This window comes from Guillardia theta (assembly GCF_000315625.1).
Source record: "Guillardia theta CCMP2712 unplaced genomic scaffold GUITHscaffold_30, whole genome shotgun sequence".
Classification (NCBI taxonomy): domain Eukaryota; class Cryptophyceae; order Pyrenomonadales; family Geminigeraceae; genus Guillardia; species Guillardia theta.
This window is the reverse complement of record NW_005434644.1, coordinates 363625-390501: the sequence shown is the minus strand read 5'-3', so window position 1 is coordinate 390501 and position 26877 is coordinate 363625. Positions and strand designations below refer to the sequence as shown.

General features: G+C 54.3%; 7 protein-coding genes across 7 annotated transcripts; 3 read left to right on the top strand and 4 right to left on the bottom strand.

Moving 5' to 3' along the window:
* Positions 1 to 1798: 1798 nt before the first annotated feature.
* On the bottom strand, positions 1799 to 2876 carry GUITHDRAFT_152370 (hypothetical protein; the record flags this gene model as incomplete). Its single annotated transcript, XM_005833401.1, has 2 exons — positions 2493 to 2876; positions 1799 to 2366 (listed from the first exon to the last, which is right to left on the bottom strand). Coding segments are annotated over exons 1-2 (586 nt in total), but the record flags the coding sequence as incomplete, so codon positions are not given.
* Positions 2877 to 3069: 193 nt separating this feature from the next.
* GUITHDRAFT_107681 (hypothetical protein) lies at positions 3070 to 5902 on the top strand (the record flags this gene model as incomplete). Its single annotated transcript, XM_005833400.1, has 16 exons — positions 3070 to 3291; positions 3346 to 3565; positions 3612 to 3694; positions 3743 to 3986; positions 4031 to 4097; positions 4148 to 4184; positions 4233 to 4320; positions 4369 to 4453; positions 4502 to 4577; positions 4640 to 4687; positions 4756 to 4845; positions 4962 to 5109; positions 5157 to 5183; positions 5346 to 5428; positions 5471 to 5532; positions 5581 to 5902. The coding sequence occupies 16 exons, from the start codon at positions 3070 to 3072 to the stop codon at positions 5900 to 5902; spliced, it is 1902 nt and encodes a 633-aa protein (XP_005833457.1).
* A 380-nt stretch (positions 5903 to 6282) lies between these two features.
* GUITHDRAFT_138220 (hypothetical protein) lies at positions 6283 to 10211 on the bottom strand (the record flags this gene model as incomplete). Its single annotated transcript, XM_005833399.1, has 6 exons — positions 6283 to 7130; positions 7241 to 8883; positions 8935 to 9369; positions 9415 to 9854; positions 9907 to 10078; positions 10156 to 10211. The coding sequence occupies 6 exons, from the start codon at positions 10209 to 10211 to the stop codon at positions 6283 to 6285; spliced, it is 3594 nt and encodes a 1197-aa protein (XP_005833456.1).
* A 3122-nt stretch (positions 10212 to 13333) lies between these two features.
* On the top strand, positions 13334 to 14432 carry GUITHDRAFT_162958 (hypothetical protein; the record flags this gene model as incomplete). The annotated part of the gene is made up of 1 exon (XM_005833398.1): positions 13334 to 14432. Exon 1 carries the CDS (start codon positions 13440 to 13442, stop codon positions 14430 to 14432), a length of 993 nt encoding a protein of 330 aa, XP_005833455.1. The 5' UTR covers positions 13334 to 13439.
* A 171-nt stretch (positions 14433 to 14603) lies between these two features.
* GUITHDRAFT_152368 (hypothetical protein) lies at positions 14604 to 15382 on the bottom strand. The gene has a single exon (XM_005833397.1). The coding sequence runs from the start codon at positions 14971 to 14973 to the stop codon at positions 14704 to 14706; it is 270 nt and encodes an 89-aa protein (XP_005833454.1). The 5' UTR covers positions 14974 to 15382; the 3' UTR covers positions 14604 to 14703.
* A 1074-nt stretch (positions 15383 to 16456) lies between these two features.
* CCT3 (cytosolic chaperonin protein, gamma subunit) lies at positions 16457 to 19326 on the bottom strand. Its single transcript, XM_005833396.1, has 16 exons — positions 19291 to 19326; positions 19182 to 19243; positions 19057 to 19135; positions 18911 to 19008; positions 18758 to 18859; positions 18603 to 18703; positions 18383 to 18548; positions 18239 to 18336; positions 18085 to 18190; positions 17964 to 18038; positions 17675 to 17914; positions 17377 to 17446; positions 17249 to 17325; positions 17045 to 17215; positions 16900 to 16994; positions 16457 to 16802 (listed from the first exon to the last, which is right to left on the bottom strand). Exons 1-16 carry the CDS (start codon positions 19313 to 19315, stop codon positions 16667 to 16669), a joined length of 1701 nt encoding a protein of 566 aa, XP_005833453.1. The 5' UTR covers positions 19316 to 19326; the 3' UTR covers positions 16457 to 16666.
* A 2786-nt stretch (positions 19327 to 22112) lies between these two features.
* GUITHDRAFT_107677 (hypothetical protein) lies at positions 22113 to 25108 on the top strand (the record flags this gene model as incomplete). Its single annotated transcript, XM_005833395.1, has 17 exons — positions 22113 to 22159; positions 22206 to 22292; positions 22336 to 22620; positions 22668 to 22743; positions 22793 to 22865; positions 22915 to 22981; positions 23027 to 23076; positions 23250 to 23410; positions 23465 to 23543; positions 23673 to 23743; positions 23791 to 23869; positions 23920 to 23972; positions 24165 to 24218; positions 24262 to 24294; positions 24363 to 24422; positions 24706 to 24885; positions 25073 to 25108. The coding sequence occupies 17 exons, from the start codon at positions 22113 to 22115 to the stop codon at positions 25106 to 25108; spliced, it is 1491 nt and encodes a 496-aa protein (XP_005833452.1).
* Between the last annotated feature and the right edge of the window lie 1769 nt (positions 25109 to 26877).

Genomic DNA, 26877 nt, shown 5'->3' with positions numbered 1-26877 from the left:
GGGAGGGAAGGAGCGAGGGAAGGAGGGAGGGAGGGGAGGAGGGAGGGGAGGAGGGAGGGGAGGAGGGAGGCAGGGAGGGAGGCGGTAAGGGCAAAGTCGCTGGGTAAGCAGGATTTTACCGCATGGAAACTTTCAGAACCGTTACCGCAGCACCGGTGGTTTTCTCTGTCAACAAGGAGGGTGGGTATATTGCGAAGACCACCGGGTACATTCCCACCGATTTGAAGGGAACATCAGCTGTACGAATGAAGGGGGTAGTGGATTGGATGGGTGGGTGTGGCATTAGAATATGCTGGTTTATGTAGGGGTAATCAGAACCAAGGGGGGTGGTACAAGGAGGGTGGTACAGCGAAAGGGCAAGTGGAAATGTTTGGAGGATTGAAACAGGTGAGCACAAGAGTTGTGGAGGAGGAGGACGAGGAGGACGAGGACGAGGACGAGGACGAGGACTAGGATGATAACGAGGAAGATGACGAGGACGAAAACCAGGTTGAGAATGATGAGGGGGGGTGAGGGGAATGACAATCAGGACCTGCAAGAAGATGACAATGACTACGAGGATGTTGATGACAAGGATGAAGAACGGAGATAACATGGATGGCGAGGCAGGCTGGGACTATGAAATCAGAGGAGGAAGATGTTGGAGGCGGGCGTGGGGTAGAGCATTTTAATTGGTGTCGGGAAGGTTGAGGACAACAGGTTCGAAAGGGTTGTGGAAGGGAATGGAGACTAAGACAAGGACGAATAGAAATGATAGGTCGGAGCGACAAAGATATCGAGTTTCTGATGAATATGTTGACTTGTACTTTGTAGCAGACAGGAGAATTCTATAACAATGAATCAAAGATGTTGGCGGCAGTTTCAAAATTCAAGAAAGATCCACTAACCAAGGTAAGGATGCGCCTGTGTGATTTCGATAGATGATTGAGCGCCGCAGCAAATCCTGGCATCTGCGAAGTCGACTGCGAGCCAGTATTGCTCGTCTGACATGTGGAGCCCGTGTGTTCAGGACGATTCTCAGTATGACAAGGCTGGGATTGTGTGATAGTCCTTCGGAGGGAAGAAGAGGGAACCTTTTGTAGATCAACAATCAATCATTTGTAAATAAAACAGGGTCAGCAAGTCTTGAGCGTTGGACATATTGGCAGCTGGCCTGAGTTCGAATGATCTTTGAATGCCGATTGGAACATGATGAGATGATTTAATTCCTTTCCAACTCACGGCAGGGCTTTGCTCTTCCGTGCGAACAGTCGCAAGTTGGGGTAGGGGTTGCTCAGCATGGTCTTGATGGAGTTTGGGCTTTCACCTGGAGAGCATCAGCTGATTCAGCGCGGCATGAGGGCGATACCTGATCTGAAGCAGAGGTTCAGGAGCAGCGCCGCAACCCCCGCAAACGCAGCCCGATTGAGAAACTTCACCCCCACACCAGATGACGTCATCGAGTTGTCGTCTACCTCCTGCCAACGCAGAGTGACCAAAGACAGGAGAGGAGCCTGGTGTTCACCTCGCACGCCTTGGCGTAGACCCGGACCCCACCATCGTTGACGACGATGGAGTCAGCTTCTTTCAGGTGCTTGAGGAGAATGTCGCGCTGACTCCAGCTCTTCCCTGAGTGTATTGACATTTTCCTCACGGTCCGGAGGGGTAGGAAGGGGTGGAAAACTCGCCAAATCAGGCTGAACATCGGCGGGATGTTGATCACAATCAGCTGAGACAGCGTCTCAGGGTAGACCTCGTGAAGCATCTTGTTTATCTTTCTGAATCGACTCATTGCAACCTTGCAAGATGCCTGAAACAGTTTGAGCCCTTCCATGTCTTTGATCTGTACCATCCGTGCAACCCTGCCGTGAGCCCTGGACAACTGAGCCAACTTTATCATATTCCACTCCATCAGGTAGCACCAGAATCGCATGATGTCTTGCTCTGAGATCTCCTTCATGAAACTTCTTATCTGAATCTTCCCAGTGCATTCCACCGACACCAGGTCGCCGTCAGGATTGACCGCGTGGTTGGGCTCGAAGTGATAGTACCTCCTCATCACTTCTTTCTTCGGAAGGCACTTGAGGTCCCAGAAGCGTTCAGTCCAGTGTTTGGCGACCTGAGCTCTGATAGCATCACTGTCCAGCTCACTCCTCCATCGGAGCATGCTCTTGAAGAATGCTACGGTCTTATCGACGTCGCCCTGGTTAGTGCGCAGTAACCGAATCAATCGGTCGTCATGGTGGAAGTCAGGGTTGCTCTTGCACGCTTGCTTCAGCGTGCCCCCGAGCTTCTCCCTCAGCTGCGACAGGCTGGCTTTCTCATCCTCCGATATCCCAAAGTGTGCTGCACCTCCTCCACTGAGCCGTATGCATCCCTTGGGCATCCTGGGAGGAAGTCACTGGCGAGTTGCAGGGGCGAGAGAAGAGAGAGAAGCTCTGCAGCAGCATACACGAACAACAACATCGAAGAAGCAGCAGTAGAGGCAAAAACACGTCAAGACTCAAAAATACCTCAGGGCGCCAGGGGTAGAAAGGAGTGGCAGGTGGTTCGCAGCAGCTCTGCCAATTCCAAGTGCGCACAGCACGCATACGATGGAAAGATGTAATCTCATCATCCTCCTTCACCCTTCAGTCTCCTCCCCGCTAACTTCCAGGGTATCCTCCCCTTCTCCTCCAACTCCCCACTGCGTCTTCTCCTGTCGGGGACTGCTTCTACTTTGCTTCTCTCCCGCGAACTCACTTCACTCGTCTGCTCCTCTCTCGTTGGCTCTAGCGCGACGTGCTGCTACTGCATGCTCTCCCGACGTCCTCTTGCTCTCTGTCTCTCTGCGCCTCCTCCTCCACCGTCCAGTCAAACCCTCTGTGACAGCATGGCGCCTTCAAACTTTCCCCAGGCGGGCACGGAAACTCGCGGCCGCCCGGGACGCACCGGCCGGGCCTCTGCGGCACAGAGCCACCTGCACTGAGCAGGACTTTCCTTGCCCCGCCATGCTCGCTCCGAAGCTGCGGAATTTGTTGCTCCATGCTGCGAGCTGAATGGCAGTAGCCGACGAGCCTTGCACGTCTTCAGCAATCCTAACATACGAGCATGCAGCTCGTGCGAGGCTTCCTCCTTCTTGCGCTCAGCCTGCAGTCCATGTGCGTGAGAAGGGAGACGGAGCAAATGCTTGAGCAGTCCATGGCGAAGCAAGGCCGTCCAGGATCATGCAGGACAGAGATCATCTCTCCATCAGCACTAGACGTATGGACAGCCTCCTACCTCATCGTTTCCTGGAGAGTTTGCGCTGAAGATGCTGAAGATTTTGACCAAGTGATGATTGTCGACAGCTCTTGCTCTAGATGTCGCTGACTTGTTGAGGTCAAGGTGGTGATACATGTCGACGGAGTGAGCTACAGCCGGACATCACAGACAGACGGCTCCTTCAAGATCTTTGGGCTGCAAGATGGCCCGCATGTTGTTTACATCGCAGCGCTCGACTCGCAAGGAAGGGAGTTGGAGGTGTCTGGCCGGCTGCGAGTGAGTTTCGAGATCCGAAGAGGAGAGTCTTTGCTGGGAGCGCTGGCCGGGAAGATCAGGAGGGGAGGTGAGGGAAGACGCTTGTACTGCTGCTGCATGACATGCTGCTGCAGAGAGCGTGTGCACTGGATGGGACGATGGGGCGACGAAGGATCTTGGGGACGAAGGGTACCGTGACCTGACGTTTGTCACTGCTGTGAGCGAGGACGTGGCTGCACTTTCACCCCCCCTCATCTGATGTCAGGCGATCAACATAGGAAGGAGGCATGGGAACATCAGCTTCGAAGAAGATTACATCGGAAACATCCTGCACATCCTGGCCCTCAAGATCCCCGTCGTGATCCACATGCAGGAATATCGTCCTTTGATCTGCTCCATCACTACTTCGGGAGCCCTGACGCTGCTGCAGGAGGAGTATGCCCATCTCGTAGAGCCTTACCTGCACTCCAAGGCCACCATCCGACGCAAAGAGCTCTCAGATCTTACAGGTGGACTTCAGCATGTTGAATTCCTTTCGTGATAGCTCCAGCAGCCTTCAAGCACTTCGATGATGTTGAGACTCTCCGTGTGAGCCAGAGATGGCAAGGGTTCAACAAGATGTATCTTGTTGTGATCTGGCGTAAGAAGCTGCTAAGTGCTGCTGCTCCAGATACAACCCTGCCAAGATGGAGTTGTACAACGCCCTGGTGAGAGTTGAAGCACGAGGTGCGTCGGAGAGGTGAGGACGCGTGCAGGTGATGTCAAAGATCTTCTGGCTGGAGGAAGTGGTGGAGGAGAACCCCTTCGGATCCTCTCAGTTCTTCTGGATGGATGCGGGACTATGTGAGGGGAGGAAGAGGGAGACAGGAGTTGACGTGACGACTGGTCAAGGTGTGCGATTCGTGCAGCCACCGTTGAACCTGCAGGCTCTACACCTCCAGTCCCGTCGCTTCTTGATCTACTCCATGGATCTCAGGTGAAGGAGCCTCAACTTGGTGCTTCTGTGATGATTCTGGTTGACCAGCTACGACGAAGGACTTGATGTCCACGGGTTCCCGCAAGACGCTCACATGAAATACTCAGGGAAAGCTGCCAACGTGGTGAGTTGGAAGTCAATCCGCCACTCCATGATGGGAGGACTTGCATCCTGATCGCATCGCAGTTGCTGCGAGGAAATATTTTCGGTGGGACGGGAGAATCCATCCGTGTGGTATCGAGGAAGATGGACGAGGAAAGGAGCAGCCATGGCATCGTGCAAATCTGATGGGGCGGTTGCAGGTCTTGAACATGACCTTGAAGGATGGCTACATGGGAACAGAGGAGAGCGTGTTCACCCTCACCTGTGCTCGCCACGCAGATCTCTGCAACGTGAGGAGATGAAGCATACCTGCGTGGAGGAGGCAGGGGATGGAGGGTGACGAAGAGGAGAGGGCTATATGCCAGGTTGAGTAGGTTGAAAGCAAGCAGCTGATGTTGCTGCGCAGGTCGTCTCTGTCTCCGACAACCACCTTCAAACGGAGATGCCTTGCCGCATGTTCCTCGACCTGAGTCATCGTCGGCCCGAAGCTCGCCTTATCTTCCCTGCCGCTGGCTCGGTCGTCAACCCCGAGCATGCTTTCGTGCTCACTGACGGTCAGACTACGTGGGAGGGAGAAACGACAAGTTGACATCCCTCTCAGTGTCGAGCTTCGACCTCGGACAGGACGGTCAGGTCTGCATCACCTGGGGTGGGCAGATGCTTCAGAGCTTCCGGGCCTCCCGCTGACTGGGATACAGACAACGGACGATCGTGTTCCAACAAGACGCTGCTCCTCCTCCAAGGCACTTGTTGCCGCCACTGCCCCTCCAGCGTCATGATCATGTTGCAGACCTTCCGATAGGAAGGCTAGAAGTTCAGGTGGAGCTGATTGGATGGGACGGCTTGCCTGTCTTCGCGTCAGCGGGCGGGGAGGTGAGGATGGGTTCTAGTCCTCACAGCTCACCCGCCCCCCAGCTACTTGTTGAGCTGGCTGTACCTTCGAGCATGGACTGGGGAGGAGTCGTGCTGGACACGCGGTCGGCCGATGTCTCGTCCTTGACTCCTCGCTGAAGTTTGTGCGACAGTCAGGCCATGGGGGACCTGCTGAGCGAACGAAGCTTGTCAGGACGGGGGATGGTGCTCGGAATATCATGCAGCTACATCAAAGAGGAGATGGCAGCGTACACGCCCTATGGAGGGCACGTGGAGGTCTTGGATTGGAGCGACAGGCAGTTGTTGTGCAGCCCTTGTCAGGAGGAGGCGGCAAAGTGTATCGCCTCCGGATCCTTGGACTTCGTTTACGTCTGCCCTCCTTCCCTCGGAGAGCAAGCGCACTTAGATCAGCTTCTTGATTGTTTGGATGACTCAGTGAGCGATGCTGGTGGGCTCGAGAGGAACGAGACATGACAAGCTGACTAGCTTGCCAGGTCTGGTGGCAGGTGGCAGTTACTACACAGTGACCGCACCAGGTTACTTTATATACTCTACAGAAATACGTTCCTCTCAGCAAAAGACAGATGGTTCCCTGGTTCATATCATACAGAAGGTCGTCGATCAATGGGGGGAGAAAACCAATGTCTCCATCCAGGTGAGCAGGGGGGGAGGAAATAAGGGGAAGGAGGAGGAGAGAGGAGGAGGAGAGAGGAGAGAAGAGGAGGAGGAGAGAGGAGGGAGGAGTAGAGAGAAGAGCTCAGCGGACGAACAGGTCACCCAAGAACTTCAGCATCGCAGTTGGTACTTCTCTCCGAGGAGGAAGCAGCTTCCTCGTTAACGGTCAACGGTCGAACTCACTCGATGAGCTCGGCGACCGGCGTCAAGAAGGCAAGGAGATCTTCCTCCGTCTCCTCTATGATGGCTTCGAGCGTCCCGGCCTGCTTCTTCTTCTTGCTGTCCTGATCCTCCTTGTCATCTCTGCCTCCTGCTGCCAGCGTCAGGTTCCCCTGACTGTCCAGCACGGGCATGATGATGCACGAGGGCTTCAGAGCCTCTGCGATGACGTTGGCCACATTGCTCGCAAGAATCTCCTCCTCGTGGTCGAGAGGAACGCACACGTCTCGCAGCTGGGGTGTGGAACGTGCGATCTCCTGGATGGTCCTCAGGTTTTCGCCCATGGCAAGCTGAAGGTCAGGGACGGAAGAGCGAATGGCCTCCACCCAGTCTTCCGCCTCATCCTCCGCACACTCGCTGCGAACCTTGAGGAGGACGTCATGCTTGCCCGGGTTCAGCTTGCTGGAGGAGCAACGGATTTTGATGATGCAGTAAGTCCAGTTCTCGCTGTCTTCCGATCCCTCGCTCCTGCCCGTCTCTGGTACTAGAGAGACCCTGGCTGCCGCAATCTCTCGCGCCTTCCTGCTCCTTAGCGACACCAGTCTCTCCTGCATTCGCTCCAGCTGAGGAGCCGCGTGCTTCGCCGCCTCCTGCCGAACTTCCGACGAGTCGGCAAGGTGCACGATCTCTGCTGGGTCTGCTCCGTCGATCCACAGCGCGTCTATCTGCCCTGCCTCGTCATACGCCACGTCGTTCTCCAGCTCCTCCTCCGGCAGCGTGCTGTTGAACAGCCTCAGCACGGACCCTCCGATGCGCTTCTCCAGCACGGCATAGTACATCATCCACTTCTTGATGGGCCCGAAGGTCTCTGAGTGAGGGTGTCAGGGTTGAGCCGAGGGAGGGAGGGAGGGAGGGAGGAGGAAGAGAGGGAGAGAGAGGGAGAGAGAGGGAGCAAGAGGGAGAGGGAGAGGGAAGCACCTCGCCGGTAGAGCCATCCAGCCTTCACCTCCTCCTTGCTCGTCGAGAATTTCTTCGCCTTGCTCTGAAGGTGCTCGATGGCCTTGTACTTGGACCCTGTCACGCCCACGTCCTCTGACCCAGCACACATCTCGGCATGCAGCCTCCTGTACTCGTGGACGATGGCGTTCTTGAAGCTCTCCTCCGTCTCTCTCGCGTCCACCGGGTCGGGGTCAGGGCTCAGGAAGAGAGACATGAACGTCTCGACTGTCAGGCCCGGGCCCTCGAGGTTGACCTGCCCCGTCTCGAGCATCTTGAGGCTGTGTGCCTTCTTCACCCCCAGCTCCTTCCTGCACAGCTCGTGAAACTCTTCCCACAGCAGGACCCCGTCGCTGTCCCGGTCGTGGACGCCAAAGGCTCGGAGGATCTTCTTCCTGAAGTTCTGGTCCTGGGCAATTCGTCTCAGCCTGATCTCGGGCTTGGTGTCTTCCATGATTCGATCCCACAGCTTCTTGTCTATCCCCGCAGGCCGAGCTCTGTCCGCGTAGTAAGGCTTCCCCAGAGCCTTGGAGATCCTGTCGAGGATGGACTTGAACTCGTCGTAGGACAGGATGATCTCGTCCTCGGTCGGGTGATGCTGCTCTCCCCGCATGTTGAAGCACTCTCTGCCCATGGTCACCACGTCCCTCCGGTTGAAGGCTCCTGACTTCCCCGTCGTGATGATCTTCATCTCCAGCAGCAGTTTGATCAAGTCCGTAAGGCTCATCCCGACCTCAGCCTGCGGCTCCTCGGGCCCCAGCCTGTCCAGGAACTCCTTGGTCTTGGAGAACCTGGTCATGTGGTTTGCCCGGTACTTGGAGAAGAGGGAGAGACAGAGTTTCTCGTCGTCAGCCAGCAGAGCTTTCTGAAGACCAGACTCGCTCTCCACGCTTGAGGAAGACCTTGCAGACAAGCTCTCCCTCGAGCTCAGGGGCCCCTCCAACTTCCCCCTTGCACTTGAAGTCCCCTCCACCTTCCCCCTCGCGCTCGACGACCCCTCCACCTTCCCCCGCGCGCTGGAGGACCCTTCCCCCCTTGACGACAGCCCTCCCTTCTGCGGCTCGTTCCTTGCGCTCGTGTCGCCTCGTCGCTCGCTCAGCTGGGGGGCCTCGGGGGTCTCAGGCACAAACTGCTGCGAGACCTTTCCGGTCGCTCGTTCAAACAGCTTCTTGAAGTCCAGCGGAGGAATGTCCGGGTAATCCAACGGCCGCTGGTCAAGGGGACGAGAAGCTTCAGTTGCGAACTCTTCTTCTAGGGAGTCGGCGACATGCTGTTGGTGGGAGGGAACGGCGACTTGCGAGTCGTGGTACTCCCCCGAGTAGTGGCTTCTTGCGGTCCTGACTTCATCCGTGACCAGGTTCCCAAAGTTGATGCTGCGAGCTGACATTGGGACCATCCGGGTGCTGATAGGCTGCAGGGCAGCTTGCTTCCTCGATTCCAGAGGGTGGTTGCGCAGGTATCTCCTCGCCCCCGTCAGCCCCTGCGAGTTGTTCTTTGCGCTCTCGATCTCCTCCACCGCCCACTGCAGCCTCATCGCCGCTGGGATCTTGGCGGACAGAACGATCTTCTCCCAGTTCCCTTTGTCCAGCTCGACCACGTCCGGATCGATCGGCACCTGAGCCTGCCTGCCGCAAGGAGTGAGACATCGCTGCATGCTCGGGGTCACCAGAGCTCACTTGGCGATCAGTCGCTTCTTCCTCGTCGAGCTTCTCGCCGTCCTGGAGGTCCATCCCTCCCTCCCGGTGACCAGGGCCGTCGACCGCTGTGTTGCGCTCCCCTGGTACACGCTGCCGGACTGCAGCCGTTGCAGAGCAGCATCGACCTGCTCGACCGCGGGCTCGGCCGTGTAGTCTTTCTCCAGGCTCTCGAGGATATTCCACAAGCTCTCAGTGTTGGGTTTTGATGGCGCGATGGTCGCCGAGAGATTTCTTGCCAAGCTCGCTATTGGTGACTTGATCCTCGACGGCTGATGCTCCAAGGTCTTGGGACGGAACTCAGGGATCTGCGTCTCTTTTCCAGACCGTGCAAGCTTCGTTCGAAGCTCGGAGTGCAACACGCTTTGTTTGATCTCTCTTGTCTCCTTCATCTTGGAGTCTCTCTCAATCTTTTTCCTGCATGCGCTGTCAACCAGGTTTCATCATCAAAGTTTCGCTCACCTCGTCGACCTGTCCTCCAGCATCTGCGACGCATTTCCCGTCAAGAAAGACTTGAGCTGCGGCTTCACTTTGAAGTGGACGTGGCCCGTGGGGCTCCTAACCCCGAAGATGATTCTCCTCGCCTTAGAACTCGCGTATGCCTTATCTACTGGCGTTATGATCAGCGTTATGACTTCATCCATCCTTCCGGAGCCGTCGTAGAGATCTACAGGGGGCAGCGCCCAGTCGTGCTGCTCTCGTGACGGGTACTCGGCATGATCGCTCATGGACAGAAAGACCTCGCATGATCCCATGAGCACTTGGAAGGTGATCCTCGCGCATTTCAGAGGAATCGACTCGAGAGGGCGACTGGAGAGGTCAAGCTCAAAGTACTCGGTCTTGTAGGACTCGATGGTCTTTTCGAAGGTCTGATCCAAGTAGAAGTTGGTCCTTTCAAGCACCTGACCAATGTTGCGAGTCACCGTGGATCTTGTTTACCTATCGAGCCCTCACCTCCTTCTGATGCTTGATCTTGAAATTAGGATCGATCATCTTCCTTATCTCGTCCCCCGACTTCACAGGAGCGTCAGAGCCTTCCGGTATGTAGAAGTTGCTCGAAGAGCTTGATCTCGGGTTTTGTCTTCGCAGCCGTGTTCTGGACAAGCCAGGAGCAGGCGTTGATGACCTAGCTTGGGATGTAGAGTCCTGTCAGCTTTGGTCAAATACACCTTCAATATCAGGCCCAGCAAGTTTCAGGCTCACATCCATGCCACAACTCGAGCTGAGGTGTGGGGGAACACTGCGCGGTCGGTCGACATGATGGCGATCTTCTACTTCAGGTAGTTCGACGCTGAATGGCCGAGGAGCAACTAGAGGCCTCGAGTTTGTCATCAGTGGTTCGTCTCCCAGGCTCGGCGGCCCCTTCAGCCCCTCAGCGACTGCAACGCTTCTTGGTCTGAGTCTGCACTGCCGCAACTGAGGACGATGATGCTGGCGGTCTAAGGCTGCATTTTAACGGACGCTGGGGCACCCCCGGGGCCCTTTGAGTGGCAGGTCGGCCCGGGCGGACCCGGTACGGTAGCCCGCTACCGTACTACCGTGGTACGCCCGGCCGGCCGCCGCCGGGCCCCACTGCCAGCCTCGCTCACACAGGCTGACTACTAGTTATTCGAGTCAAAGCTAAGTTAAAGATCAGTACGAGTTATTACTACATTGAAGCAGTGCCAACTTCGGAACTTGGAAGTTCGTCCGTCACTGGCTTCTTTACTCAAAGTTATGTGGCCCGACCCGGCCGCACACAGAGCCTGTCTGAGCCTGGTTTCAACATGAAAGTTGCCACGGGAAACTCCGAGCCTGGAGGCTGAGCCGGGTCAAGTTTCCCAACTTGATCACCGATACTACAGTGGGCGGCGAGGCCCCGTCCCCGGCGACCCATCACTGAGTCTCAGCGGCCTGGGCCCGGGCTGCAGCCCCCGGGCCGCCTGCCGGCGGCCGCCGGCCCGGGCGCGGCCGCGAGGCCGAGAGCACTGCCGTCACGAGTCACTGAGTCACTGGCCGACGCCGGGGGCCGGACAGGACTGAGGCAGGCTATCTGGCTCTTCTCCGACTTCTGAGAGTCTCACCGGGTCGGCCCGGCCCGTCCGCCGGAGTCACCTGGCACGATCCGATCACAGTCCGATGGAACGTATGCCAGCCGTGCCAGTCAGATAGCGCCGAGTTAACAAAAACTCTCCTGTAAACCAAGACGACTTACGTGGCGAGGCGGCATGTAGTACATGGAATGAAGAGGGGACTTTCCTAGCCGTCTTGCTAAGGTCCTCTCATGTCTGGATGCTTGGGTTTCACATCCTAGCATACAGTCTATCTCTCATGTGCTCCTCAATTCTGTTTTTGTGTGCATTAAACTCGGTCTTGAGCAAAAACTGTCTTGTTACAACTAAGGTCGATGTGACATCTGCGTGACTTTGGACTAGTACAAGTCTAACAAACTTGTATTCCGTCGGTTATGAGCCTCGATTACATGCTCAATCATGTTGATCTTATATTTGGTTAGTTGAATTGTTTACTGGAGTTTTTTCTTTCTTGGTATCGTTTCGTTACTGTCGAAAATTCATGCAATTCAAGCCTTACAAATTCGGATGACTCCTCTCTTCAATCAGGCTCTCTTTCTAGCCGCAAGTTGTTTAGGCGGCCTCTCATCTCAGCCTCAATTTGTTTGATTGATCTTCGAATAGGAAAAACAAGCCTTTCCCCAGCCAGATTGGTCGGTCGAATATCTGCTTAACCGTGTGGAAACGCACTTGAAGCTGATTCGATTCTTATTTTTCTTGATCTTTGAGTAGGATCAAATGGAACTACCAGGAGATCTGGCGGAAGTTTTCATGTCATGGAGCTAGGCTGTGGCATGCATAACTGGAGCTACTTCTGGATCGGCGAACAAGGTACAACTGCACAACAACAATCTTCGAATACCTTGAAACGGATGTTCCATCTCGCGGCAGCAATCTCTGGTCCGACAAGTTCTTTACGGTTCAAAATTTATCTTTTGGTCTTCAAATGCCGGCGTGCACGCTCTCTCTCTCTCTCTCAGGCTCTCTCTCTGTTATCTGAACTCCGAAGTTCTCTCCTCAGACTCTCTTATCTTATCCTCCTTCTCTCGTCATTGCATCAGCTCGCCAGGCATCTCCCTTATCTCTGCACTGCACATCTAATAGCCCTGCATGAAAATCTTCTTCAGAATGGACAATCCTTGAATGGTTATTGCCCGCTCAGCTTGACTGTGAACTTGACGTTGTATCATCGTATCTTGACTTGGATCTGCTGACATTCTTGTTTGTGTGACTTTCTGACGTCCGATGTAACGTACTATTTCAGAAACTCGGGGGGAGGATGGCTCGGAACGTATGCCAGCCGTGCCAGTCAGATAGCGCCGAGTTAACAAAAACTCTCCTGTAAACCAAGACGACTTACGTGGCGAGGCGGCATGTAGTACATGGAATGAAGAGGGGACTTTCCTAGCCGTCTTGCTAAGGTCCTCTCATGTCTGGATGCTTGGGTTTCACATCCTAGCATACAGTCTATCTCTCATGTGCTCCTCAATTCTGTTTTTGTGTGCATTAAACTCGGTCTTGAGCAAAAACTGTCTTGTTACAACTAAGGTCGATGTGCCATCACATCTGCGTGACTTTGGACTAGTACAAGTCTAACAAACTTGTATTCCGTCTCAGTCACAGTTACTGAGTGTAATTTCAGGGGCCCGGCCGGGGCGCGGCGGCGCCCGGCCGGGCGCTGTCGCTGACGCCACGCCGTGACCGTCCGATCAGTCACAGTGGCACCCGGCCCCTTCATGGTACCAGTCATATCACAATCCGTAGTAAAAACTGAAAAGAGTACCACATCCCTGCTTTTACTCAAAGTTACCCTGCTACTAATAAATGTCAGCGTGGGGGGTCGGACAGGTAAAACGTTTTAAAGACATCCACCCCCACAAAATTATGGGGAGTCAATACCACCCCCAAGTCTTATATCTATCACCCACCCCCAACCTGCTACAATTCCTTGTAAGACATCCCAATCACAAGGTCTTGGATGCCTCTGACCTTCTCGAAATTTCTGAGATCAGAAACAACTCCTTTTCGTCAAAATGCTGACATGTCAGATCCTGCATTTTTGCAGCTATGGCGACAGGTATGGTACCCAGCCCAGAAAACATGATGTAAAATTCTGGAATGATAGGGGTAGGGGTACTCAACCCAGACAGCTGACTCTAGAAGCGTCGAGACCATCAGAAGACAGTCGGAAGAGTGGTTCAAAGGCTGGCAATTGCAGAGGCTGGCGTTTAGAGAGAAGCAAACCCATTCAGCTGCCAGCAAATCGGCAAGAGAATTACGGACGGTCAGGTAGCGCTCAACAGAGGCAAAGCGGTAGAGACAAGCAAGGATACACGCTCATAAAAGAGCACAGGAAACCAGTGATACTAGAGCAATTTCATCGGATACTGAGATTGTAACCCTTTCTCACGTATCAGAAATACCCTCAAGTATTCTATGACAGCAACGGACATGGATCCATCCCTCGTAGCTGCTTACGCGTCGAAGAAGTTTGTGATAGGCGAAATTTTGGAGAATAACGCAAATGAAACCAAGGATGGCGAGTTGGATGCAGCAGCAGCAGTGGCGGGTCCACAGGAAAAGGCATACACCGTTCCCACCGAGTCATCTCTAACGTGCAGTAGCCCGGTTGGTGATGAGCCGCGTCGAAATTTGAAAAGGTCTTATGGAGGGAATATGGCTGCGCAGAACACTCCTACATCCCTGACCTCGCCGATTGGACCAGGAGACTCGGACAACAGCATCCTTTCTACTCCATCACCTCTCACATGCAGCATCTCCCGTTTCCTATGCTCTGTGGACGATTTCGAGCTTGAAGACACTATTCAGGAACGTCTCAGGGAGGTTGTTAGTCAGCTTCCTGTCAGTTTCGTACAAAAGAAGGGTAGGCTGGTGGTTGAGCCCAAGGAACCATACTTCGTCATCTCCAGTGACGGCCCAGCAGCGGCACTGCTCAATAAGAGCTCTTCTGCGATTACTGGCAGAATGCTCCGCTCGATCGATTGGGGCTGCGACAAAAAACTCAAGTTGTGCAGAGCTATGCTACATGCAGCAAGGACGGGCAGATCGACTCTTGTGACCATGCGCGTTCCAAAGAAAGCTCAAATCTTGATTCTGGCGCTTGAGAAATTCATTTGCACAACTGGCAACGAAAGGATTGAGGTCCTGATCTATCCGACAAACCTGGAGTACTCAGAGCCTCAGCGGCTGCCTGAGGTTAGTCTGGTCCAAAGTGCCGAATTCTTTCGTCTCCAGAGCATTTCTTCAAACATGGACAGTGCTGCCGACAAGGATCTCGAAGTATCTGAGGACGAGATGGCTAGTTTGCGTGGAAACCTCGAATCGATCTTCAATTTGTCCCAAGAGATGACAAGCAAGAAGGGCAAGCTCACGGATTTCTGCCCCGAGAATTCTGAGAATCCGAGCTGAAGCTGTCTATTTAGTGTGGTTAGTTGTCATGTATTTTAGATCGTTAAGATATGTGAAATTGATTGTTTGCAACCAGTCGAATATAAACATTTGCATGATACCAACTGGTAGAATCTTGCTCACTTGAAATGTTCACCTTAAATCTTTCTTTGAGTCCAGCACCAAGCTCTCAAACCATGCGCTTCATCAAAGTAAACTTCACATTTATTTACATGTTCTGCAGAGACTGAAGAAAATAATACAAAATCATCGTCCATCTCAACAACCAGGTCTACTTGCTGATTTCTAAGCAAATGTTATGCAATCTTTGAGAGATTGCGTCGTAATCTCGAACACCATCGAGGCGCTGCATGAACATTCTTACACATGGTCGTTTGCCCGAATCATCAAACATGAAAACCATCAGAAGGCCGCTATGATCGTGTTTACGCTTAGCTATTCGATAGGTCATACGCTTTGCCCTCAAACATTCCCATGCCGCGGCAGGGAGATTGGTATCAAGACCAGCCTCCAGTTCAAGTGACTTCAACATTTTCCCCATCATGTCAGAGGAACATCTACCAAGAATAGATGCCGCGTGTCCATCTTGACTGAGTACGAAAAATGGTTCGCATGCTTCCAGGACAACTGTTCCGAAGTGACATCCTTTGCTTGCGGGAGAGAGTTTCAGTCTGCTCTCATTTGCGACCCTTCTGCTGAAATTGCTTTCTTCGGAGAACAAAGATTCAAGCTTGCTCAACAATCTGGTCGGCATCTCCAATTAATTCATGCACTCGATCAGCGACTCCTCCAATGGGAAGAAACCAAGCAAGCTCAAGTGGTACCAAAGGGCTCGAAGAGAGCAAGGAAAATGAGCTGTCACTGGTGTTGATGCAGAACGAGGGGCTAAGGTGGGAACGATGAGGAGAATCGACAGGAGAGACACAAGAAAGGGAAGCGATCAAGGGGACAGGAGACGCTGCTGGCACAAGAGGTGGGTTGTAGATGTGTCTGGCAGCGATTCATCAGGGGCAGCTCAGACGTTGGGGTGGTCAAAGGTAAAAAGGGGGGTAGGATAGTATTTTGAGATACGCGTGCACTATCTGCGGATATGGAGTAGGTGGGGGTTACTACCCCCTAGGTACAAACATATGATTTTGCATGGAAAATGGTGGGTAGAATAGGGTTATATATTCCGAGAACGGGTAGTTTTGATATGTTCCTTTAGCTAGGGTACTTGATGCTATTATGTAGGGGTAGGTACTGGGGAATAAATGCATCCTGATCTGGCACTTGCTGACCCTACCTATCTCACTGTGGGAAAGAAGGGGGTACAGGAACGCAGTCAGTAACGTGACTAGCCTTTGGAGAGCCTTCTCGGTAACGTGACTATCTCAAAGTCATGCGACGTCACGTTGTAAGAGGCAGAACATCATATGTCTTGTGGGTGGGTCCAGGACAGCATGTGGTACCAAATCTAGTGGTAAAGTATGGGAATTCAGGGGGTAGTGGTGGCAGGATTACTTCGGCCAGAGGGGTGGGTTGAGAAATCCCCTCTAAACAAACAAAAATGGTTTGAAAAATTATTTCAATGGATATTCGAAAGAATACTCAACATTTCAAATTTTAGAACAAATATTCATGACCAAGGTTTTTTTGTTGTGAACAGGCGTGCCTGGGACTCCTTCGGAGAGCCTCGCCGGACCGTCGGCTCTCCGGCAGTCACGGTGAGATGTTTTACTTAATTTTGCGCCTGCAAATACTCCGAAGTCAAAAAGTCGGCCGTCCGAGGCCCCGGGGCCCCGGCGGCCCGTCGGATCGCCGGCCGGGACCGTGAGAGACGGTCTGACTGAGCCTCAGCGCCGGGAGCACTTAACTTTGAGTAAACGAGCACACGGTACCGTTTGCCGGCGCCGGGGCCGCTAGTACTCCGAGTAGGCTACGGCGGCGGCAGGCCGAGTCTTCGAACCTCAGGCTGTGATACTGCACAGTCGCGGCAGCAATCAGAATGGGCGTCCCAACTTGCCAAGCGGAGTCACACTATTCTTACGGCTAACTTTCATTACATCAGAGTCGCAAGTCCGGTGGCAACCTTCACTGTCAAGCACCTCACTGTGACCGACAGTGTACCCGAACTTGAGCAAGTGCCAGGGCCTCCCTGACCTGCCAGTCTGGGCCCATCCGATCCGAACAGTCGGGTCGTCAACATCACTCAATGAAGGCGGCGGTAGCCTGTGCGCCTCCTTCATCTCCGTTTAGCCCATCCTGTCATCCTCATCCGGTCCCTGTGGTCCATCTTCCCCTTCGTCCCCGCCTCCTTCTCCTCCTCTTCCTCCACCCGATCGGTTCTTGCCCGAAGCCTTCTTCGCGCCAGCCACGACATCGTCAATCCTGCGAGCACAAGCGTCAAGCTGCGAAGGGCTGGCAAGATGCGACACAGGAAGGAAAGCGAAAAACGAACAGGAAGGGCAGCAGGCGAGCGCAGCACCTCAGGAGCATGCATGATGACTCTACGGCGGTCTTAAGTCCCTGGCTCTTGACGACAAATGGCTCCCAGATACCCAGCTCCTTCATGTCTGCCAGCTGCAGCGAGCAACAAGGTCAGACGCTGCCGGCCTTCACCTCGCTCCCACCTGTCCTGTCTCGCCATTGATCCCCCAGGTGCTGTACTCATCCTGGCTGCTGTGCTTTGCACGCAGCTCAGTCATGCGCCGCACAACGTCTGCTCCGCAGTTCTGGGCAAGAGTCCTGGGAATGACCTCAAGAGCATCCGCCACGACCTCGAAGGGCCACTTCTGGATCCCCTGCCGAAAGCGTCACGCCCGTCATCCTCTCACCCTGACCAGCCTCGCCTGGATCGCTGCAGCGTCTCTGCGCAGGTGAGCAGCGATCGACATCTCCACAGCGCCTCCTCCTGCGGGGACCGGAGGATCAGTCGGACAAGCAGAAGCCACATGGGGATCACCTGGTAGGAGCTTGGGTTCCAAGGCGACGTTACGAGCGACCCCGAGGCAATCATGAAGGTTTCTCTCAATCTGACAGAGAGAGTTAGAGAGCCATGAACATAGAATGGGCAGGCAGGGATAGGGAGCGAGAGGAAAACGAGAACGGAATGGGGGCGAGGAAGAAGTGAAACGATGGATAGCAGCTTGAAAGTGTTGACAGGAAGAAGATCAAGTAGGATGGAGGAGGGGAAGAGGAGGAGAAGGAGTGAGAAGGAGGAGTCCAGGGAGAGAAAGGCGGGAGGAAGGAGATGTGCGCACTTCGTTGAGGACATCCTTGCTCGGGCCTCGAAGGAGGATGGTGCAGGCCTTCGGCTTCTCACAGTCGACGAAGAAGGAGAAGTATTCATCGCCGATCTTCTCGACTTGGAAGACACCACACTGAGTTCCCACGTGGCTCTCTTGCAGTTCGCTCGGCCTGTTGAGGATGGTCGCTCCTGTCACTTTGGCGATGCGATTGTTGTCTGTCTTCCTCATCCTCCTCAGGGCCGTCACTCCAGCCTACCAACAGACGTCAGCAGGCTCTGGTATCGCCCTGGCTCTTCTCCACCTTCACGAGGTAGTGCTGAGCAAGATCCGAGATTCCCTTCTCGGTGATGACTACGTCAGGCTTTACTGCAAGAATCTGCAGACCCGTCAGCACCCCAGAGACTTGACTATCATGAACTCACATCGTCCACGGTCGCCTTGATCCAGTCTTCTTCGGCCTTCAAGATGGCTTCCCAGTCGCCTTCCTGGGTGACCTCGATGTTGGTCTGACTCTCTCCCTTCTTGTATCTGCCCCAAGGTTACAAGGAGGCCCAACTCGATGCGGCGAGGGAGTACTCGAGCGGGCAGTCAAGAAGGACGACGCGCGGGTTACGGATCTTCCTCTTCATCTTAGGATGGATGATATCCTTGTTGATCATAACGCCGCTCAGAACCTGGACCTCAATCAGCTCTGGGCGTCGGTTACGTGCGGGTGCTCACTCTGCTATCCTCGATGTCACCCCCAGGAATCTTCTCGATCTTGGCGTATCGCTTCACATCGATCTCCTTCCTTCCATCGGAGTCGACCATGACCGTCGTGATGGCATCCATGGCCAGGTCGATCATGAGGCGGCCGAACCTGTTGGTGTACTTGGTCCCCACGCACCTTGGGGAAGGAAAGTCAGAGGCAGCGTCGCGTACAGCAGTGAGAGTTTGATACGTTGACACGATCTTCGTCAGCACCTCCCTGTCGTTCAGATCGACTGGAAACGACATCTTCTCTGCATGAGCCAATGCGGCATTGAGGGCCATGAAGTAAGACTGAGGGAGTTCCGGTTAGACTTGCGAGGTTGGACAGGCTCGAGAGCTTCTTGCCTGTGTGATGACGCTGGGATGAATCTTCCTCTCCAAGAGAGGCTCGGCAACATGAAGCATCTCTCCTGCAAGGATGATGACGGAAGTAGTCCCATCTCCAACCTAGCAAGGGGGCCTTTGAGTGAAAACATTAACAGCTTTCATCCGATCCACCTCCTCGTCTTGCGCTCTGCTGAGCTCAATCATGCTCTTAGCTGCGGGATGTTTCACGTCGATCTCTCGGAGAATGGCATGTCCGTCGTTCGTCATCACTACACAGACCGTCATCTCCAGTCGCACCACGAGCTCCGAGCACAAACCGATTCCTCCCATGGGATCCAACAACATCTTCAACATGGACTTCGGCCCCAGGGTGGTGCGTATGATATCCGCCACAGCCTGTTAGTACGTCACATCACATGTCACTGTGCCCATGCATCCCTGCCTTCGCCGCTGCTATGTTCGCTGTCTGCGCATTCCTCCCGGTCTCCCTCTTCGTTCCTTCGTCTGCAACGACGTGTTAACCAACGCAGCTCAGCTTCATGCACACTTACTCATCACCATGACGGGAGTCGACATTGCTAATCACTGCCAGGAAGATTCAGAACAATGGTCATACCACTGCAGCCTCCCCGTTCATGTTAAGAATGCCACCGGTTGAAAGTGAAAATAACCCTCAAAGTTGCCTAAGAAATCTTCACCTCTTCCTGACTTGATACTCATTATGTTTATCTATATCAAGAGATTATGCAAGCGGAAGTGCACTCTGAAGGACCGTGAAGGCAAGCATGAATCTTGTCAAAACTCGCTTCACACCGAAGGGAGAAGGGGTTATAGAGGAGGGCAAGCAAAGGAAAGAGCAAAGGAAAAGAGGCGATGAGCTTCATGGGGTATCATAAGGAGGACAGAAGGAGATGACATGGCACATCGACCACCAGCAGCAGCAGCAGCAGCAGCAGCAGCAGCAGCAGCAGCATGCCGCGCTCGTGAATATTGAGGGGCATGGAAAGGCGGGAGGAGAAGGAGTCAACGAGGGGGTGGGTAGCACAAATGATGGGGTGGCATAAGCAGGGGTTCTTTGTCGAGCCCATGCTTGATAGGAAATGGAGGGTAATTTCTTTTAATTATAACCGGTGTGAGTTCAACAATGAAATTTGAGTTAAATGGTGGGGTAGTAATGGATATTGGGGTAGGGTTATGGCAGAGAGGGTGGCGGTGAAGAGTGCAGGGGCAGTGGAGGGGTACCTTCACAGGAGAAAAGAAGGGGTGAATTCAGTAATTGGGATGGTAGGGTGTGCATAATTTTTAAAAAATGGCGGGAGTGTCGTCATCGGGAAATGCCAACTGTAAAGGATTGGAAAGGGAAGGTGGAGCAGGAGCAGGAGCAGGAGCAGGAGCAGGAGCAGGAGCAGGAGCAGGAGCAGGAGCAGGAGCAGGAGCAGGAGCAGGAGCAGGAGCAGGAGCAGGAGCAGGAGCAGGAGCAGAAGTGGCAGAATACCTGCAAGGAAGATCGTGAGCACTGCGTCGAATGCCAAGATAACAAGAACGCGATGAATGTTTTGCTGCCAGATCAAGTTTGTTAGGGAGAGGTTCACATTTTGACCTGCAGGAATGACTCTGAGCGATGGGTCTGGACGAGGAGTCACACTCGAGCTAGCACTGACCTCATTCTCCCCCCAAATGTTGTAATTGACCATCAGATCAGGAAAACTTGAGTGCTGCCTAGATAACATGCGATGGGCCTTTCACGTTTTACTTTGCATGCGTGTGCCCTGTGAGAATTCGAAACGTGCTTTGAAATTGGTCTCGAAAGACCCTTCGACCTGACTGTAGTAAGGTGACACTCAGACTTGATTTGTGTTGAACTCGTTCTTGCGATAGTCAGTTTCGAATTTCTGGAACCCATTTAGAATAGTTCTTGACGGGAGAGGGTAGTATTATTCATTATTGGAGGAGAAAGCTGGTTGTTTTTGAATGAAAAATCTTCCCTGATCTCAAGTGCTGAATGTACAGTTTGGCTCTCCGAAAAAAAACTTTTCTCATTTTGTCAGCATCGGCCTTGGCTGAAATTTTGAAAAATTGATGATGATCAACCTTTGTATGCTAGATTTCAGCTGTGAATCAGTTTTACTGTCATTGGCTTGCCTTACAGTAACCGGGAATGAGTTGATACTATGCTCTTCATTGCAACCTCGGCAGCGTCACAGTCCGTGAATTTTTTATAGAAGCGACTCATCAATTCCGTCGGACTTGAGGATGGCAGAACTAGCCTACCGCCGTAGTGACTGGCCAGCAGCCTCCGGAGGTTTGGAGGCGATCATTTCCACGGAAGCCATTCAGTACTAGTAACGGCCTCGCGAACTTCCGTTCGCGGCCGAAACCGTCGGACGCCGTCCCCGGGTAGCCTAAAATGATAATCAGTGGCGGCCAGACCCGGCCCGACCGTCAGGCTGAGCCCCGGGGCTCAGTAGTCATACTACGACAGTTTACTCAAAGTTAAGTTCAAAATCAGTACGAGGACAAAAGGGAGAGCCTCGGAGGCTTAACCCTGACAGGAAGGTCTTTTCATTACACTGTCGCACAGGCCAAACGGCGAGACTCAGAAGAGAAACTTAGACAGCGAGAACTTCAAGGCTTGTGACCGCCCCTCATCCTGCCCCCCGGACTGATACCTTCACTTACTAGTTAACTGCGCGCCGTCGTTGCGGTTCAACGGTTGCCTGGGCGCCCGGCGGCGGGCCCTCCCCCGGGCCGCCGGGCCCGCCCGGCGGCGGTTCGTAGCCAACAAAAATGAAGTTTCACGGAAAAAAAGTCAAAATAATTTTTTTTTAATAGAGTCACCGAGAGGTACGTTTCTTGCAGGCCGAGAGACAGAAGGAGGGAGAATGCCGTAGGGGAGAGGAAGTGTGGCGATGAAGGGGAGGTGGGATACGGAAAGACAAGGCAGAACTTGTGACTTGGACAGCTCCGAGGTCAACAGTATCAGACCACTGTAGGCAGAAGGCTGAGCTAAGTATACACGGCAGGGCCAGACGCAGCAGGTTTAGGCGCAACAGATGTAGAGGGGAGAAAAGATGAAAGTAAGTGGCGGAATGTGACTTGTGTACTTAGACTTTCCCAGCTGTCCACCATCAGTCTTTCCGACATGTCTGACCCAACTGAGCTGAGAGAGCATTTCGGCGCGCGAGGAAAAGCCTACCATGACGTAGGCCTGGTACTTCTTGACTCCAATGACGGCGGCGGCCCAGCGGTCGCCCGTGTGCTCCCTGGACAAGTACAGCTCGATTATGTCCTGCGAGTGAATCACCCTGCCTGACAGGGAGCTTGGGAGAGTGGGAAGATCCAGGAAGGGGACAGGATCCTTGAAGTAGAGGGCATGGCCTGTAGCCATATCGGTGTTCCCGTCGTCAGCGCCGCGCTGCGGTACCTGAGAGTCTCGTCGCCTCAAGGAAGCTGACCCGTCTGGCAGGGGGCTAGCAGGGTCGGACGTGACCTGCAAGATCCGCAAGCCTGATGGTCAGATCGTCGGGGTGAAGCTCGTGCGAGGATCGGCGCTGTAGGGAGTGGAAGAAGAGCTGAGCTGAGCTGACCCCCAGCAGGTACTGGGAGTCGCATGCCGACGTGGACCGTCTGAAGAAGGAGATGGAGACGCTGAGCAAGAAGATGGAGGCTGAGAGCTTGAGCCACGAGAGCCGCCTCATCATCTTGGAGTCAAAGCTCAAGGAAAAGGAGCAGGAGCTCGAGCAGGAGCGAAATCGTCTCAAGAAGGAGCGAGAGGGTCACGAGAGCAGCAGAACATCTTTGAGCATCGAGGAGACAAGCCGGAGCCTCACGGAGGGCAAGCTGAAAGCTCTGGAAGCGTCCTTCAGAGATGAGAGAGAGAAGTAGACCAGCTGTTCCTTGCCGCTCGCCCTGACTCTGGTGCTTTCAGGTTCAGCCGATCGCAAAGTGAGCACGAGGTTTTGAAGAATGAGTTGCTGGAGTGCAAGCGCAGATGCGAGCAGGAGGTGGAGGCGGCCGTCCGTCTGCTGCGTGTCTGAGGGACAAGGGCCGCAGGTGAAGCTGAGAGAGCTGGCGGAGAAGAGAGAGAGACAGAACCAGGAGAGCCTGTTGGCGGAGATAGACAGAGGTCGCTGCCTGACGCTAGGGGGGGCGGGGGCTCCTGACATGTTGTGAAGTGAAAGAAAAGGATGTGAAGATCCAGGAGCTGCAGCAGGAGATCCTCCATGTGCGCAGGAACGGCCAGTGAGGTGGGCGATGGTGGCTTGCTCGATGTTGAGCATTTCGCAGGCCCACGCCGGATATGAAGGAGAATGTGGAGCTCAAGCAGAGGCTGCAAGGTAGGAAAGGAAAACCTCAACTGAAGGGAGGGAAGAAGGGGGAGAAAAAGGGGGGGGGAGGAGGGAGGGGGGAAGGAATAAAAGAAGAATGGAGGGGAGACGGCGCAGGGAGAGGAAGGGACAACAGGGGGACAACTGATAGATAAGCGTGTAAAGCTCATTCCTGTATGCAGTTTGCGAGAAGAAAGCTGCCGAGCTGCAGCAGGGAATGATCGAGCTGGAGAAGAAAAATTCGGAGATGTCGACCAAACTCGTTCAGCACAACCAAGAGCAAGCGAACCTCAAGTCGAAACTTTTGTCTGCCGAGCGATCGCAAGCAGCGGAGTGCAAACAGGTGGGGAGGAGACTGTAGGGACGGAGGGACGGAGGGAATGAGACGGTGAAACAGAAGGAGCAGCTGCAAAAGCAGCTGAACGACCTGCAGCTGCTCCTGGTGGACAACCAGAGGCTGGAAACCGATCTGAGAGGTGAGTGGAGGGAAGGGGGGGGGAGGGAAAGGAAGAGAAGGGGCGCGAAGAGGAGGACAGAGATAGAGAGGGAGGTGAGGGAGGTAGAAACCGAGGACTGAGGTATCAGCTGAGTTGCTTGGCATGCAGCGGAGAAGCGAAGGCTGGAGGAGGAGGTCGCCGTGTCCAAGAGAGTGCTGGAGCAGGTGGCGCATGCGCTGGTGATCGCTCGGGTGAGACTCTGCAGGCCCTGACGCGCGTGCGGGAGAGTCTGGCAAGGGAGAGAGCCTTGAAGGAGGAGTTGAAGGAGGTGAAGACGCAGCTCGAGATCAGAGGGGACAAGCTCGGTGGGAGGAGTCGAGGTCGGTTGTGGAGGTTCTGAATGTCAGTGGGCCAGGCAAAGAGGAGGAGAGGAGGAGCAGGATTGAGGCGGAAGCGAAGAGAACGGCGGTATGTCTTGAGATGTTGTGAGCAGGAGACTTTGAATGCTCCTGCATTCTTCTCACCATCCCTCCCTCCTCTCCTTCCCTCCTCTCCTACCCTTCCTCTCTTCCCTTCCTCTCTTCCCTTCCTCCTCTGCCTCATTCCCTCTCTCCCTCCTTTCTGTTTCATCTCTAACGCTCTCCTCTTCCCCGCCTTCAGATCGCGCTGGACGAATGTCAGGCGCAGTTGCAGGAGGTGAAGTCGATCAACCAGGTCGCTGCCTCCTCTGCCCCCGTCCTCCTCATGCCCTTCGCAGGTGCTGCAGAGAGCAAACGACGACAAGACTCAGGTCACGGCTCCCTCCCTCCCGGACTCCAGCTGGGAAGCTGCTGGGCGTCTGACGTCTTTCCCCGACAGACGTCGGCGGAGCTGGTCAAGAGCCGAAGTCTCGTCAACGAGCTGAAAGCAGACAACAAGGTTGAGCACGCGAGCTCCTCCTGCCCCTGCCCCTGCCCCTGCCCCTGCCCCTGCTTCTCGTTTTGCTCCTCTTGTTAACAGCTCCACCTTCAGGATCTCAAGTCGCGATTGAGTCAGTCGCAGGTGATTGATTCCCTGCCCCTTGATATCTTCATCCTCCTCTGCACAGCTCTCCATTCTCTCTATTCTCTTCATTCTCTCCTTCCTCCTTTCTCCTTCCTCCTTCCTCCTTCCTCCTTCCTCCTTCCTCCTCCGTCCTCCCTTCAACCTCTTCCGTTGGCAGAGCACCTCGGAGCAACTTCGCAGCAAGGTCGAGGAGCTGGTCGAAGGGAACAAGGAACTGAGAAAATCGGTTGAGCTCGTGTATGACGAGGACGGGCAGGCGCTCTTGGACAAGCACAACCTCATGGAGAGCTCGCTGGCTGCCAAGATAGGAGAGATGATCATCCAACACGAGCAAGAGGTGATGATGATGATGATGATGATGATGAGGAGGAGGAGGAGGATGGTGATGGTGATGGTGATGATGGTGATGGTGATGATGGTGATGATGATGATGAGGATGATGATGATGAGGATGATGAGGATTATGATGATGATCATGATGAAGAGGACAATGAGAAGGACGATGGGGAGGAGACTGACAGCAGGCTGCAGGTCTGGGCGTTGACATGCGAGAGAGATGAATTGCTCAAGGAGCTTGAGAGGTGGACCTCCTCCCCGTCATCTCCCTCTTCCCTCCCTCCTTCTCGATTCACATTTGCTCCCTCTCTTGCTCTGGCTCACTATTTGATTATTCTCCTCTTCACCTCTTTGCTCTGCATTTCTTCCTCTCTCTCGCTCTCTCGCACGATTGATCTTGACACATCCCCCTCCCCTTTCCCTTCCCTGCCCCCTCCCCCCCCCGCCTCCTCCTGCTCCTCCTCATGCCATTTTTCTCCCCCTTTCCCTTTCTCTTCCCCCTTCAATCCTTCCTTGTTTGCAATCCTCTCCCCTTCCTCTTCTTTCCCTCCCCCTGTTCTCTCCTGCCTCCACTTCCTCTCTCCCCTTCGTCTCTCGCACTTCCTCTCCTCAGGCTCATGAAACTTCCGAATCCTTGCGGAGTCGGGATGAGACTCGATGAAGTCACTATCCCAGTGGACGACCAAGGGACCCTCCTCCGGCAGATCAGAGTAATTTCGTGTCTCTCCTCCTCCTCCTCCTCCTCCTCCTCCTCCTCCTCCTCCTCCTCCTCCTCCTCCTCCTTCTCCTTGTTCTTGCTCTTTTTTCCTCGAGCTCCGAAAGTTCTTTCCTCTAAGCTCTTCCCTTCCATCTCCAAACCTACTTCTGCTCCTCGCTCTTCCTGCTTCTCGTACTTGCCCAGCGTCACAAACATCTGCATCCTCCCTTGGCTGCCTCCCTCTCCCTCTCGTTCGTCTCGCGCCCTCCTCCTAGCCTGCTGTCCTTCGTTCCTCTCCTCTACTCCTCTCATCTCCTCGCCTCCCAGGTCACAGAGCTTGTCACTGGAATGTCCTCTACTCTGTCAGGCAAGACCTTCTCTCTTCCCAGTTCCTCTGGGCTTCCTCCTCCTCCCTGTACCTCCACTATTCCTTCCTCCTCCTCGTCTTCTCTCAACCATTACCATCTCCGTTTTCTGCAGCTCTTGCTGTTTCTCTTCCTGAATTGTTTCCGCCTATATCTTTTCATCATTATCGTTCTCCTCCTCCTCCTCCTCCTCCTGATTTTCTACTCTCCCTTCCTCCGTGTTGTGCCCTTACCCTCTTCTTCATCGCATCCTCTCCCCTCCCCTCCTCTCCTCCCTTACCCTCCAACTACCCATGAGCTCCCCTGACTCTCTCGGAGCAGGAGCCATCCACGTGGGGGATCTCGTGCTCGCAGTGGACGGGGAGAGGACGGCTGAGCTGTCCCTTGCGGAGGTGAAGGAGAAGATGATGGGCCCGCGAGGTAGCAAGGTGAGAAGCTCGTGGGAGAAGAGGAGGGCGAGCAGGAGAGGGAGCGAGGGACTGAGGGACCGAGGGAAAGAGGTTGAGGAGCAGGAGCAGGAGCAGGAGCAGGAGCAGGAGCAGGAGCAGGAGCAGGAGCAGGAGCAAGAGCAAGAGCAGGAGCAGGACGGCAGAGAATGGGAAGATCTAGAGCAAGGGCAAGTGCACGAAGAGGAGGGAGGGAGGAGGAGGTACACACTAAGTCAAATCTCAAGGTTGTTATCAAGATTCAGCGGCCGGAAGGAGAGAAACTGAACGTTGACAGAAATTGCGTGACCATCTCAAGGTGACGTGAAACCATCACTTGACTTCTCCTTTCCTTGCCCCCTGTCCTCATGCGCTCCGCTGCCTCCCGCTGTTCTCCTCCTCCTCCTCCTCCTCCTCCTCCTCCCCCTCCGCCGCCCCTCCTGCTTCCTCGGAATTTCCTTGTTCCATCTTCATGCTCTTTCTAATGGTCTTGGGAAGGATACACA